Source organism: Ursus americanus, chromosome 3 (assembly GCF_024610735.1).
Source record: "Ursus americanus isolate L20-20 chromosome 3, mUrsAme1.1.p, whole genome shotgun sequence".
In the NCBI taxonomy this organism is placed as follows: domain Eukaryota; kingdom Metazoa; phylum Chordata; class Mammalia; order Carnivora; family Ursidae; genus Ursus; species Ursus americanus.
In genome coordinates this window covers 67,353,926-67,368,660 of record NC_142129.1, presented here as the reverse complement: position 1 = coordinate 67,368,660, position 14,735 = coordinate 67,353,926, and the positions used below count along the sequence as shown (strand labels likewise).

General features: G+C 36.6%; 1 protein-coding gene across 2 annotated transcripts in view; it reads right to left on the bottom strand.

The window, feature by feature from the left end:
- Positions 1-385: 385 nt before the first annotated feature.
- The window catches only part of SGCE (sarcoglycan epsilon), a 66,824-nt gene continuing 52,474 nt past the window's right edge, over positions 386-14,735 (bottom strand). For both annotated transcript variants that reach the window (XM_045793231.2, XM_045793232.2), the window contains 3 exons: positions 14,001-14,189; positions 3,479-3,522; positions 386-679 (listed from right to left, as the gene is read on the bottom strand). In XM_045793231.2, the coding sequence (XP_045649187.1) occupies positions 663-679; positions 3,479-3,522; positions 14,001-14,189 (250 nt within the window). In that variant the 3' untranslated portion in view covers positions 386-662. The remainder of the gene's footprint in view (positions 680-3,478; positions 3,523-14,000; positions 14,190-14,735) is intronic.

Sequence of the window (14,735 nt, the reverse complement as noted above, 5' to 3'; positions counted from 1 at the left end):
CCAACAGCAGGTACCTATTCTCTTTTTGAATAACAGCTCCCAGCTTGCTTCTAAAAACAAGTATCTGATAATGGAAACAGGTAATTATGCAGCCCGGCCCATCCTTCATTATCAGATCCATAACTCATAAAACCAGGTCTACCTTAAAAAATTCCAAGAAGTAATATATAAAAGAACAGATTAAAACATGCTGTAAGGATAATAGCATTATTTAAATGGATTGCTCACCTGGAACACAGAGCATTGACATTTTCTATACTTATAGAACATGCTTAATAAAATCTTACTGAATAAAGAATGACCACATGAACCTGTCCCTCGCAACAGAAGATTCCTACTATGTGGAAGGCAATCAAATATTTTCTGAAATAAATTTCACCCAACATTAAGCTTCATTAATAATATTTATTTTAAAGGTCCCTTTTTATTTGTAACAAATATAAAGTCATCAATGTTTTACAAATTGTCAAAAATGCTTTAAGTACCAAAAAAATACATTAGTAAAATGAAAGTTATATTGTGTTATTTGCTATGGACTTAATACGGTCGACATGCATACCATGTGCCAGAAAAGCTCATGCATGAGTGGGAAAGAGAAGAAATGACATATAACTGCTATGCTGTCTGATTACAAATTCATGGCTTCAGTCAGTTTCCTTTCTTCAGGGATACCATTTACCTGGAGTGTGGAAGAACGAACATGAGGCATGAGTTAGGGCGCGGACACTTAGATTTTGAGCAAAATAAAGTATGACAAAGAGTCATTTTCTATCTCCTTAAAGCAATTTAAAATAATTACGTTGACATTACTTGTCTGCATTTAAAAAAAAAAAAAAGGAAAAATTCTAAATCAGTCCTCTCCTTCTTGGGCCGAAGCTGTAATGGTTTGTACTTCTCAGAAGGTATGGTCTGAAAATTCCTCCCACAATAAACAAAAAGAATGAGGTTGACTGCGGGATGCATGACTGTACCTTTTAATCGTGGCTTTTTAGAAAATATCGTGTGGGCTGGAAGGGCAAAGAAAATGAGAAAACCTGAAGGGGCATCAAACCTAATGGCTTGGGCCTCGTCCAAAAGGCAGTGCTATTGTCAGCCCGTAACTGCTCTATTATCCCAGCAAGCGCTTAAGTCCAGGATTACAACACCAGCAGCTAGTTCATTTCTTAAACTTTTGGTGATCGTTAAAAAAACAAAAAAAAAAACAAAAAAAAACTAAATAAATAAAACAAACTTCAAAATATATTCTTCCCGACAAATTCCATATAAGTAGCTACAAATAAAATTACTTGGTATCCAAGAGACAAAACCTGTGCTTAAATTATCATCATAAAGAAAACTGTGACCTCGCATAGTGCTTTGAGGTACTTGGAAAAAGCAAATTATTATTTCAAATGTGGTTGCCTCTTTGTGGTACTGGGACGACCAGAAAGGAGAGACAGAAAAGCTGCTGTGCCCACAAAAACACAGAAAGAGCACTAAATCCATGCATATGCATACAGAGCAGAATAACTTGGAAACTGGGAAACAAACTATTTTTTCATTCAAACAACAGAATGGGAATAAGGAATGTAACCTGCCCATTCAGCTCTTCCCTCTGGGAGGCATAACTCTATTTGGTTGTGTGTTTATCAGAGGCAGAAACACAACAATCTATCATAATTATAAAAAAATGCTAGGGAGGTCGCTCTCCCTTTAGCTACTTACATACTTTAGAGACTCACTGAAAACAACGACAAGAAGAAAACAACCAAGAGGAGATGGTGCACTTTAGTCAATAATGTGCTACAAATTACAGAAAAATATAAGAAAACAAGGAGGTAATAGGCTATCGTATTAACTAAAAAGGAGAACAAAGCTTCCTTGACTCAAGCAAAATGCCTGCTCCCCAAAATCTGTTTTAGAAAAATAATCTAGAAAATTGGGTTGAACAACCTAAAATTCCCCTAGGGAAATTCTTTGGCTCTTATCCCATTTGCTTAGGCATAAATTGTCCTTGTAGTTGGAAATGCTGCCTATTACTAAAAACTAGCACATTAACAAGTCTACTTGCTGAAAATCTATACCGCTATCAAATATGTCTCTCTAATATCGTCTACTCAGGCTCCCTTATTTCTTCTAATGGGGGAATAAGTAAAATCTGGATTTTTAAAACACACAAATTATTTACTGTTTTACTAGAAACTGTCTCCCTTCTACTCACTGCTTGCATGAAATAATTAAGAATCAGAGGAAAGGCATCTTAGAAAAGAAGTTTATGAATTTAATGAGGAAAACGTAGAAATATTCCTTTAAATGTTTTCTTGTTTAAAAAAAAAAGCCAGGCAATTAGTGTTAATAGGGATTTGTTTTTGTCTTTGCTCTTTAGGTAACAGATATTTATAACAAAGCTTGTTCCTTCATCAATCTCCTGAACGCTTACACAGTAGCACCACCACACCAATATATTGAATACCCTTGTTGAAACATGTTAGCATTTAATTAAAACAAGTGATCAAAACTGTGGGGGAAAATTCTGATAAACATTATCTCATAATTAAAATCTGATGAACAACTTTATTATACTTGCCTCAAATCTTTGAAAAGTTGTCAAACGAAAATCTCCTTAAATTCCCGAAAGCAGTAATAGAGAAAATAATTTTTGAACAAAAACATCCAATAAATTTCTATATGTGCCCAAAGTTTTTAGAGACTTACTTAATAGCTTCCCTGCTACAATACCACTATTCATACTCAGAATTCCACATCCAACTTACATTTTTAAAACTTCTCTTGCTTTTCCAAGAGAGCCACAAAAGACATTACTGGTTGCCTGGCAATTAGAACTAGGAATCAACCACTAATTAGAAGACAATCATGAATAAGTTATCTACTTGGTACCGAGATGAATGAAATAATTGGCTGTGGAAATTTTTTAGGGACACTTGAAAGAAATAAACTTAAAGAAAGCAAGTCTTAGGGAAATAGAATAGTCAAGGGAGAATCGTCCGCCATCTTGTTGTCACTGGTCATGTTATAACAGCTTTTTAAAGTGGCATTAAAACCAGGCCAACCATTTCTCATTTATCCCCCTGAAGCCTCAGTGATTAGTCACAATGGTTTCCTTTTGTAAGAGTCAGTTTCAAGCTGCTCACTTACTGAGACAAATCCTGGATGCATCCAAGCTAAGAATCTTTCATACCAAGGGGAAGAATAGGGAGCTTCACTGAAGGAAGGGGATTTTATTCAGTCTTCCTTAATTAGACAGGACCTCCATGGATGCTTTTGCTCTAAGATCATTTACCCTGTGTTTATCACTCTGATGCCAATCTATGCAATAATCTAAGCTATTATTCTGAGGTTCTAACTCTGATTAAGGAATGACACAACTGTTTTGCCTTACTTGATGATGCTAACGCTTCATAAATTACATGGTACTATAATAATCTTTTAATCTGTTAGCTTCATACGTTAATATCAACTTACTACTTTTAGTACTTACCTGCAGTCTGCTGTTGGGGTATTTGAGTCTGATGTGGCAAGTTCCTAGAAATGATTGACATTTTTGAGTAAAACTGTTTATATACATGCAAACAGACAGCAGACATACTAGAATGAAAAATTTTATAGCTAAAAAGATCCCCAGAGATCATCTAACATAGCCTACCCGCATGAGTTTATGCATGATAAACCTAAGGTCTGAGAAAGATAAATAATAATATTTGATAACATTCAGAAAGCTCCTACTAAACGCTATGTTCTACTTCACAACAACCCTACGAGGTAGGTATTATTTTTACCAACTTACAGATGAGGAGACAGGCTTAGAGGTCCGAGGCTACATAGCTAAGAAGTGGTGGATAAAGATGTGAACCCAGGGACTCCAGGGCTTGTGCTTAGAACCCGTACACTTTCAGATTCAGGTCTAGAACATACATACATGCTCACACACTCTCCCAGAACAACATACATACCCATTTTCATTCTTTATGCCAAAGCTATGCTCTTCTATCCCTGCCCAGGGAATGACACTGGCCATCCACCCGACTGTACTAGTCAAGATGCAGAAGTCATCATAGACCCTTCCCTTCTTCCATTCCCACATCCCAATCTTGGGAACTCCTAATGATTCTCCTCAATCTCTCCTTGTATCTGTCCTCTTCTTTCCCACCTCTGTTGGTTGAAGCCATCACGCTTTCTCACTTGGAACTTTGCAACTGAGCTGAATTATTTCCTTAGTCCCATTCTTGTTCCCTTATAATCCACTGTGCACATTCCTGTCAGATGACCTTCTAAGACGCACCTCCGATTATGTCATTCAAGCAACACACATTTCATGACTTCCTTATGCCTACCTGCAAATTGAGTTTGGCCCAGAAAACCACCAATATATCTGGTCCCTACTTGGTGCCCCCACCCTGACTGCCTGAAATAGAACCACCGCCACCATGACCATGACCACCTCTTGTACCCAACCAGCTCCCATTTGTCTTTGCAAACTCAACTTAAAATTTGTTACAGTGGACATGAATTACTTTTATAATTTAAAACTATCCCACAAGGAATGTTAATTAAAATTCTTTAACTGATTATTTAATTAAAAAATACCTCAAGTACCACTTGTTCTATGCATCCTCACTCTCTAAGCACTGACTCCCGTTAGGTTATCATTTAGTATGGTTTCATACACATGCTGATTGTTGTTGTATTTCTCATCGCATAATGTTTATTGGCCCCAAAGTGCCTTATCAGTAAGAACCCCCTATTTTGTTTAGTCTCCCCAACTGGAAGCATGCAATAAACAATTTTTGGATGAACATGTGCAAAAGTGCAGACACTTAGAAAGATTCACATAAAATACACGTATTTATTAACATTCACACTCATAGTTTCAAATTTTGATATAAAAATTCATTTGCAAAAATGTACAAATCAGATTCTGTGTGGAAGAAATTCTAGGAGTCAGCCCCTTGCTACTAGTAGGGCTAGATCCAAGCCAGGAGTTTTCAGTTTTTTTGTTTCTCTTCAGCAATGGAATTCCTTTTAATTGAAATCCTAAGCAGAACTCTTGATGTACAAAAGAGATAAATGTGAGGTTGCCTGGGTTGAAACAAGGGAGCCAGGAATCCCGCCTGCTTTGTTTCTTTTGCCCCACATGCTGGCCCCTAAGGCATTTCTAAGAAACCTCCAAGAAACAGAGTTTGAAAACCATTGATGTGAATCATTTCAGCCGGGCAAATATTATGTTCCAAATACAACGATCTAAAGTGGAAAGCTGTATATGCTAAATACTATTTAAACTCTTAAATTAATCTATAGGAATGTTAATGACTTCGAGTAATTTTTTTTAGATTTTCAGCTCCATTTTATTTTTTTTTATTTATTTATTTTTATTAATAATGATTTTTTTATTATATTATGTTAGTCACCATACAGTACATCCCCGGTTTTCGATGTAAGGCTTGATGATTCATTAGTTGTGTATAACACCCAGTGCACCATGCAATATGTGCCCTCCTTACTACCCATCACCGGTCTATCCCATTCCCCCACCCCCCTCCCCTCTGTAGCCCTCAGTTTGTTTCTCATAGTCCATAGTCTCTCATGTTTCATTCCCCCTTCTGATTACCCCCCCTTTCTTTATCCCTTTCTTCCCCTACTGATCATTCTAGTTCTTATGTTCCATAGATGAGAGAAATCATATGATAGTTGTCTTTCTCTGCTTGACTTATTTCACTAAGCATTATCTCCTCCAGTGCCGTCCATGTTGTAGCAAATGTTGAGAACTCATTCTTTCTGATTGCTGAGTAATATTCCATTGTATATATGGACCACAACTTCTTAATCCAGTCATCTGTTGCAGGGCATCTCGGCTCCTTCCACGATTTAGCTATTGTGGACATTTTCAGCTCCATTTTAAATATATTGTTAGGGAAATAACAAAGTCAATTCTAATTCAATTCGAGGAAGTTACTTAATAGTTCATTCCAATAATTATATTCTTGTTTGCTATTACCTATCAATTCTACTTGTCCTTGTGTGGTCTTATGGAGTACTTTATTTGCTTGTTTATTCTTTCAGTATTTCACACAATGTATTTATACTGGTTTTAATCATGGAAGTAAAAAGATTAACTTATAAACTACAGAGAAAATAAGTTCTAGATTTATAGATGGGAGAACAAACATCTTTAACACAGAAGTCAAAAAACAACTTCATGGGCACTTGGGAGGGGGAGATGAGTTTTGTTTTAACTTCTCAGGTACAACTAATGTGGGCCTATCCATTCTGCATCAGAAGCTATTACAGCACACCTCACACACACACACGCACACACACACACACACACACACACACACACACACACACGCACTTCATTTCCCATCACCTCTAGCTCTATCCAACCTATTAATGGATTAAGGCAATATATTTTGAGAAAACAAAAATAGTGAAGATGACAAGGAGAGCCTTTCAAAAGCTCTAAATCAAGGATATCCCAAATTCAGAATCAATATTTGGTTAGTAGTTGGAAGCCCCCTCACTCCCGTTGCCCAGCCCAACTTACCCTTCTGCGGACGGCAGTCTAAAAACCACTGATCAAAGTAGATCTCTACCCTGTCATTTCTTCTCTAGCCCCTAATTTCTTTTTTTTCCTCTTCCACTACACTACTAAACTGTCTAAGTAGCAATGGGCTTGGCTAGGTTTGAGGAGAAGGGTTGGTTGAGAAAGTGCCACACCCAAGGTAGCAAGAAATCTGGAAATCTATGAGAAAGCAATGGTGTGACTTTGGTTTAGGGATTTAAAATTACCTGAAATGCATGTCCCAATTGGTTAGGTTTGAACCATGTACATACACTACTTGCAACTTCAACTGAAATATGGATGAGTTCTATAGAAGTGCTTCTGTGTGCAAAAAAGGAGCTCGACAAGAAATATGTGGAGAAGCAACATCCCCAGCATCTCCAGGGTGGGCCGACCTGGCTCTGTGCTCGTGGCTGGTGGCCCAAAACTGTGACTGCAGATGAGCCTGTGAGTGTCAGAGGTCAAATGTCCATGAAGGGCATACTTGAAGTGTGAATTCCACTGAAGAGCTGAAGGGAGGTACCTCATGACAGCACTGCTTCAGGCATACTGGAGAAACTCCTAGGAGTAACTCTGTTCCAGTCAAGCAGACCAGAGGTGAGCAAATGGAAGCATTTCCATCTTCGGTGAAAGCACACGCTGAAGACAATTACACAGGAGAGTGGGGCTGACTTCAAATAGAAGTCCAATAATCCTTCAAAGAAAGGACCTCTATAAAGTCATAAAACTACTTAGAATAATTACGTTATTAATGGACTAATGGAAAGATTATTATGTGTAAACTACATTACGTAGAAAAAAGATTTAAGAAAACTGGAGTTCTCTAAATTATTACCATTAATTATTTTGTAATTTTACTGCCGTTAATTACATGCATTTAAATAGAAAATTATGTAAATTAGCCATTGCACAAACTTTATTCTTCAAGGAAGCAAAGGTAGTAACGTACAAATTAATAAATAAGTGATTTGGGGGGAGGACACAATTATTTATTTGTACAACCATTTTAAGGTAATTTGACATTCTTGGGTATCCTGTAGAGTAATTCTGTGAGTTAGGTGGATCACTATCAATACATTATATTCCAGCTTGCTGGAAGACTCAAAAGCAAAGAAAGGTTAAGTGATTTGCATTAAGCCACAGAATCTGTGCCAGGTTTGGAAATAAATGACGTTAGTTTGGCTACGTAGAATACAAAACACTTCTCTTTTGAATTAGTATGGAGCCATTTAACAACAAGTAATATATTTAACAATAGCAGTATATTTTTGGAATTTCCCAATTATTTCAGCAAAATTGATGTTGCCTAACCATTGAATTTTCTATAATTTTTTTCCAACAAAAATGCCAATTTGGACCCCTTGCCTACTTTTGCTAAAGAACCAGGCCATTATTTGGATTAAGGAAGGAAGGACACAGAGAAACTGGAAACATCACTATAATTTTTAATTTCAAAACCTAATTTTAACTAAAATCATTGTAGAACATACATGAAACATAAATGAGAAAGGAGATATTCATTTATTTCTTTTAGTTATTTTCTCCTGCTTATATAAAGCCAAAAGCAAGCCTACCAAGACTTTAAACTGAAGCAGTACAAACCTATAGAACCGAAAGCCATCAAAGAGATATTGCATCCATTGCTGATTAAAAAAAAAAAAGAAAAGTCAATGGCTCTGAAATATCCTTGGCTGCTTGACCGTTCTTGTCAACAGGAAACCATTATCTTGGTCTCCTAAAACATTCTCTTCAACTGATACTAACTTTCATCGAAACCTAATTTTTTATTTATGAAATTTTACCAAAGTTAGTTCTCATTATTACCAAGGGGAAGACAAATGGAAAAATACCTTAAACAAGAGCTAAAATGATTTGTTACTACATCTTTAATTAGAAGACTTAATTCTAGTTTTATATTCGTTAATGTATAAAAGATTAAGCACAACCTACCTCCTGTTTTGAGGGAGACCCAATTACTCTGGATTAGGTATCATGTTTAGTATAATGAATAAGGAAAATTTTCATGTAGACAATTAAAATCTTTCTAGAAAATCTTTGGGCACTTTTCCCTATTATTCATTATGTAAAATCTTCTATGACGATGCCTCGCATTCAGGAAAAATCAATTGATGTTGATGTTGGTATGAGAAAAGAGTAACAAGGAAGTAGATCTACCCCCTAAAAAAGCACACAATACATTACAAATTTTAGAATAAATTCTTTTTTAGAAAATGGAATATCTGAAATCCTCCGGCCAATGCCTCCCATAAAAGTGCAAAATTACAGTTTCCCAGTGGTTTTGCGTTTTTTGAGACTCCAAATTTCTCTATCCCATTCAGTACTAATCAGTACTCATCTCTCACTTCTCTACACCATTTTCTTCAGGCAGCTGAAGGAGGTGCGAAAAGTCTTGAAGCTGATACGTGTAAACCCACAAACATCCCCACACTCTAGATCAAGCACCCGGACCGCCTCTTTCACACTCTTCCTTTGTATAGACCTCTTAGGGAGGAATCAGGAGACACCCTTCCTCTTTTAAATCTCCAGGTGGAGGAGTGTGAGTAACAACCCCTTCCCCACCTCCACCCCCCAAAGAAACACCAAGCTGGCTTTCCCAAACCCTCAAACCTAGCTCCTTCAAGTATTTTATTCAGGGATGCTCAACCCTTTTTCCCGCTCCACCTGACTCACACGTCCACCGGATTCCAAGTCCATGGAACTAGGGCCCTGGGATCTGCACTGTAAGAGCTCCACAGGTGAATGCGATCTGCAACATGGTCTAGAAACGACCAGGCTAGACTCTCTCGCAACATACCTTTTAGGACCTAAAATTTTATGACTTGGAATTTGGTTTTCTTCATTTAAATCATGACAAAGGTTTATTTTCAAGGTACATCAGTCAATCTGTAAATATTTTAAGTTAAATCTTTGCTCAAAAACATAACCCCTAATCACAGCAATGATTCTCTGGGCAAAGCAGATTTACTTTTAAGAATTACTTTATGGAGCGCCTGGGTGGTTCAGTTGGTTAAGCGTCCAACGCTTGATTTCCACTCAGGTCACGATCTCAGGGTCATGAGATGGAGCCCTGCTGGGTGTGGAGCCTGCTTTAGATTCTCTCTTTCCCTTTGCTTCTCCCCACCCTGCTCGTGCTCTCTCTCTCTCTCTCTCAAAAAGTAAAAAATAAATTAAAAATAAATTTTTAAAAAGAATTATTCTATAATTAATCTCCAGCAATGAATGGTAATAGGGGGACAGCCTGTAAGGAGAGAAGTTCTTCTTACTGTTAATGGTAACGTGTATTCACTGAACTGCAAAGATAACTGATTAAGTACAGATGCAAAAAGCCTGACTTATTAGGGGATGGGGAACATTCGACAGAATATGTGGCTAGTGCTCTTCAAGACTGTCAAGGTGGTGGGGAAACGAGGAAGGTCTAAAAAACTGCCCAGGCCAGAGGAGAGTAAAGAGACATGCCAATTATTGTGTCCTTGACAAAAATCCCAAAACAGAAGAAGGACAATACGGGAAAAACTAGTGAAATCTCATGGGGCACCTGGGTGGTACAGTCAGTTAAGCCTCCAACTCTTGGTTTCAGCTCAGGTCATGATCTCAGGGTCCTGGGATTGAACCCTGCGACGGGCTCCACACTCACTCAGCTGGAGTCTGCTTGAGATGCTCTCTCTCCCTCTCCCTCTGTCCCTCCCACTCATCCTGTTTCTTTCTTTCACTCTCTCTCAAATAAATAAAATCTTAAAAAAAAAACACAGTGAAATTTCAAATTATTTAAAAAAATAATCTGAAGTCTGCTTAACAGTAAAGCACCAATGTTGGTTTCTTAGTTGTGACAAATGTACAATGGGAGAAAGTGGGTGAGGGATCTCTGAAAACTCTGTTATCTTTGTAACTTCTCCGAGCCTCAAAAATCATTCCAAAATTAAACAGTTATTAATAAATGCATTAGCAAAGATCAAACTAAATTGACCTTACATTTCTATACTATGTGATCATTTTAACAGCCTGTTTCTATTGCCTCTGTAATCTGTAATGTAGAAGAAACACCGTCCAAAATGAATTGTCCCTTCCAAGCATGTGCTCCATCTCCTGGTCCCTCTCCAGGTTCCCTTCCCGCTACCTGTCCAATCCCTTGCCTATAACCTGGCCCAGAAATCCTTGAGTTCAATGACTACATTATCTTTGACATAATAGCAAGATAAGCAAATAATCGAATCTCAGTTTTTACCTAATTTAGCTTTGCCTCTTATCCATACCTCGATTTTATCACCTACAAATGATTAAACATTTTTTTACTGTCTAAGGTATGGTACCAGTCTAGAGTCCTGTGAAGCACTGTGCCAAAAAGAAAATATTCCTGTGTAACTGACAAATAATGGTAGCAGCCCCTCATCAAACAACTATTATGAGTTCTCTTTACCTCGCACTGTTCTAGGGTTCTCTAGACCTCCTAGACTGACTTGTTTAAAGGACCCAAGCAAATTTCCACGCAGCTCTGAAGGAAAGCTTTGAATGTCCTTGAGTCTTGCTTAGAAGCCAACATAAACTTTCAGCCATGTCCTTATGCCTGAATATATCCGGGGTTGAGTCTGAAGAATAAACATGCCACACCATTTATGAATCAGTAAGGTTATTATGAATATAGGAAGATGAAATGCATGCCCTTTTAAGAAGGGTTAATTAACAAATACCAGCCAGCATTCTCCAAGCATGTACTAGGTTATCAAGTACTGTAACGCCTCATCAAATATAATATCTCATTTTAATGTGGAGAATTCAATTCAATCCGAATGACCAAAATATGTATGTATGTATGTATGTATGTATGTATGTATGTACTTGGTGCTGAAATAAAACTTTAAAAACAGGGCCATGCTTTTAAGGTAAGGAGTGAAAGCTGAATTTGCGTAAAGGACAGCTGTGACGAACCTGATACAATGAATTTACCTATTATCTGGCATGGTTGGAAAATGAGGTTAATCACATATTCTGGCTTATAGGGAGTTACCATAGAGACAGTGCACATATTATCCATTTCCAAGAAGAAAAGAAAGATAATATACACTCAACACTGAAACTACACCGAATGTAATTTAATTTCCCTCTGATGAGTCAGACGTACTTGATGATCTCGCAGTGCCTCAGAATAATCATTGTGCACATCGTCAATTATCTATCTACCCTATTTATATAGAAGTGCTAGTTAATGGAGTTTTTCCATTAGCAGAAATCTGAATAATGTGAAGGTTTTCTGGACTTAGAAACACATATATGGTCAAATTGTCACGAGTTCAATAGAATAACCTATTGCATTTGCAAATAGAGAGATCTCATCAACATAATGACAGTTGATGGGGCTGTGGAAGGACCAGGAAGATGTATTTGGTTGTAAACTAGATAGAAAATTTCTTGTGTTTGTATATGAGCAGAAACATTGCAAAATCCTAACCACAGAAAATCAAAATAATTTTTAAGGAGCTACTCTCATTCTCAACATCTACGGTTAGAAAACATATCTAAATGACGCCGCCTTTTTCTTTCCCTTAAATTTCACTAGCAGCAGAGTTTTACTGATTTACAAACATATTTAAGTCCCTTACTCATTATAATGAATATTTCTATATTCCAAAACTTGATAGCCTTGTTATTTTGTCAATAGCAGCATTTCCCAGACTATGTTCTTTGAAGAGTTACCTCTTCTGGCCTTTTTCCTTGGATTCATGAAGCATATCAACACTCAAGGCCTCTGAGAACCCTTGTTGTTTTAAAACAAACAAACAAACAAACAAACAAACCAAAAAACTGTTTCTCAAGTATATTTGACCATTTCATTTTTGAGAATATATATCAACATTTGAAGAATATATACCTACACTTCACTAGTACTCTTGGGTAAAGAAAATATGAAATGGTAGTCTAAAAGAATTTTAAAATTCTTTCCATTTGGAATTTAATGATAAGGCTGTTCATATTTTCATCTTAAAAAAGCAGGAGAGATTGCTAAATTGTGGGCTATTGTAATATTCTTGAAATTATACTAATTTTTTTCATCAGTATCTAATCCTGATAAAGTGGGCTTTAGGATGACCCACTAACCATCAGAGAACACAGAAATCTATCCCTTCCATTCAGTACAACTAAATTTTGTGAGACTTTAATATTCACATCCCTGATCGAATATTAATGTTTCTAAAACTCAAAATGTTAAATGTATGTCATTTTCTCCACTGTCAATCAGCCTTCAATCAATTACTTACACATATGTGCACACATAAACACAAACCTTAGCCTATTCAACAGTAAGTAAATAATGTTAGAGAAGTTTAGGAAAATACAATACTCTCAGATTTCTGAAGTACTTTGGACAAATTTATCAAGTCTGACTATCTATACTACTCATAGTAATTACTGTTTAATCTCCAAATCACCACATACCTTTTGCATGGTTACAAAATCAGCATTTGCAATGAGAAAATGTTTGCATCCAGTATGGTTCCCAGATAAATCTTTAATCAGTAAGAGGTTACCTGTATATCATACCCTAAGGTTTATGTGGTGGGGGGAGGTAGATTTTTTCGATAATCATCATATTCACAAAAGTAAAGTGAAAAAGAGGAGGATCTCAAAGGCCAACCTGTGACTTCCTTAGGAAACTGAATTTAACCCATTTTAATATATGGTTAAAATGGGGGGGGGAAGAGCCATGTTCTTAAAAATAAATGGCAATTTTACCTACAATTCCCTTATATTAAAATTGATCTTCTAGGCATATAATGTGGGCTCTCAAAGAGCAACCGGGCAATTTCCTTAACCCCTTGCCCCCCATAGGTACCCCTTACAAAGGCTTCCTCCAGGTTTTCTGATCATAGTCCTTCCAGCACTACAAAGGTTGGCACTAATAAATTGTACTTATAGGCAAAATTGGAACTACTCACTTTGATATACAAGCAGATCACAAGAAATAATATAAAAACCTTTTATTCTGAGGCACAAGAAAATTAGATTAAATAGAGGTGTGGCAGTAACATCAAAAAAATAGGTTAACAGAACCCAATAATTCTAATAATGGTTCTAAAAAATAATCAATTTGTTATGCTTTAGGATATGCATCTCTTTTCACAATTAACTCATCTCTGAGCACACATTAGTTTGTTAGCAGTGTCAATTTCTTAAATATTAAGGTGAATGTCATCTTGTTTCAATTAGTGTAGGAAAAAAAATGCATTTCCTGAAAGTAATCCTTTATATTTGGGTCAGTACCATGGGGTTGGGATCTACACTAGCCATGTCCTTTTGGTATTTTCTCTTAGAGTTATAAACAAACAAACAAACAAACAAAAGCAACAATGAAAAGTTCTGGTCTTTATGGAAATTAAGTGGATACATTCATGCATATTAATCATGACAGGAGCACATGGATACTTACTGCTGCGTTTGCATCAGGGGCATATTCGTGCTCTCATAACTGTCCGTGTGCAGAGGAGGTATGATCTCCCCAGTTACGGGGTGAAACACAGGAAGTGTTGACAGGGGCCATGCTATCTCTCTATTCTTGGACATGTCACGAAGTTCTTTGGTAGATTTCTGAATAGCACTATGATGGACCAGCTGGATGCTAGATAGAAAAGAAAGAAAACACACACATATTTAAAATCAAATATTAGCCCGATGGGTCATCAGATTTGAAACAGTTACGAATTTTTTTAATTCTTAAAAGAAGACATTATTGCATTTTGGGCGTTCTACAAGTTATCTCTGAAAGAGATGCAGTTCACATGCTTTCAACATGGCAAAACTGAACACTGTAAACTAATTTTTAAATAAACGTGTCTTGCATGAGACTAAGCTATAAAGCATTGTGTTAATGTTATAGCCCTAAGTAACAAACTGGTATGCTATTTAATTTCTACAATTAAGATGAAACTACCATAGCTTTTATATTGTTGCTTCTGATGGGGCATTTATAAATACTCACAGAAGTTTCATTTTATGGTAGGTTATTACTGTAGATTCAGGAAAACGTGTATGAAAGGTCTTTTCATCTGTTCTCTGGTTTATAGAAATGCAGATTGGGAAATCACATCATATAAATGGCAAGTTAATATTCTGAATCTGAAATTTTAGGTTTAATTTTTATCTACGTAATCTTAGTTTTCAAACC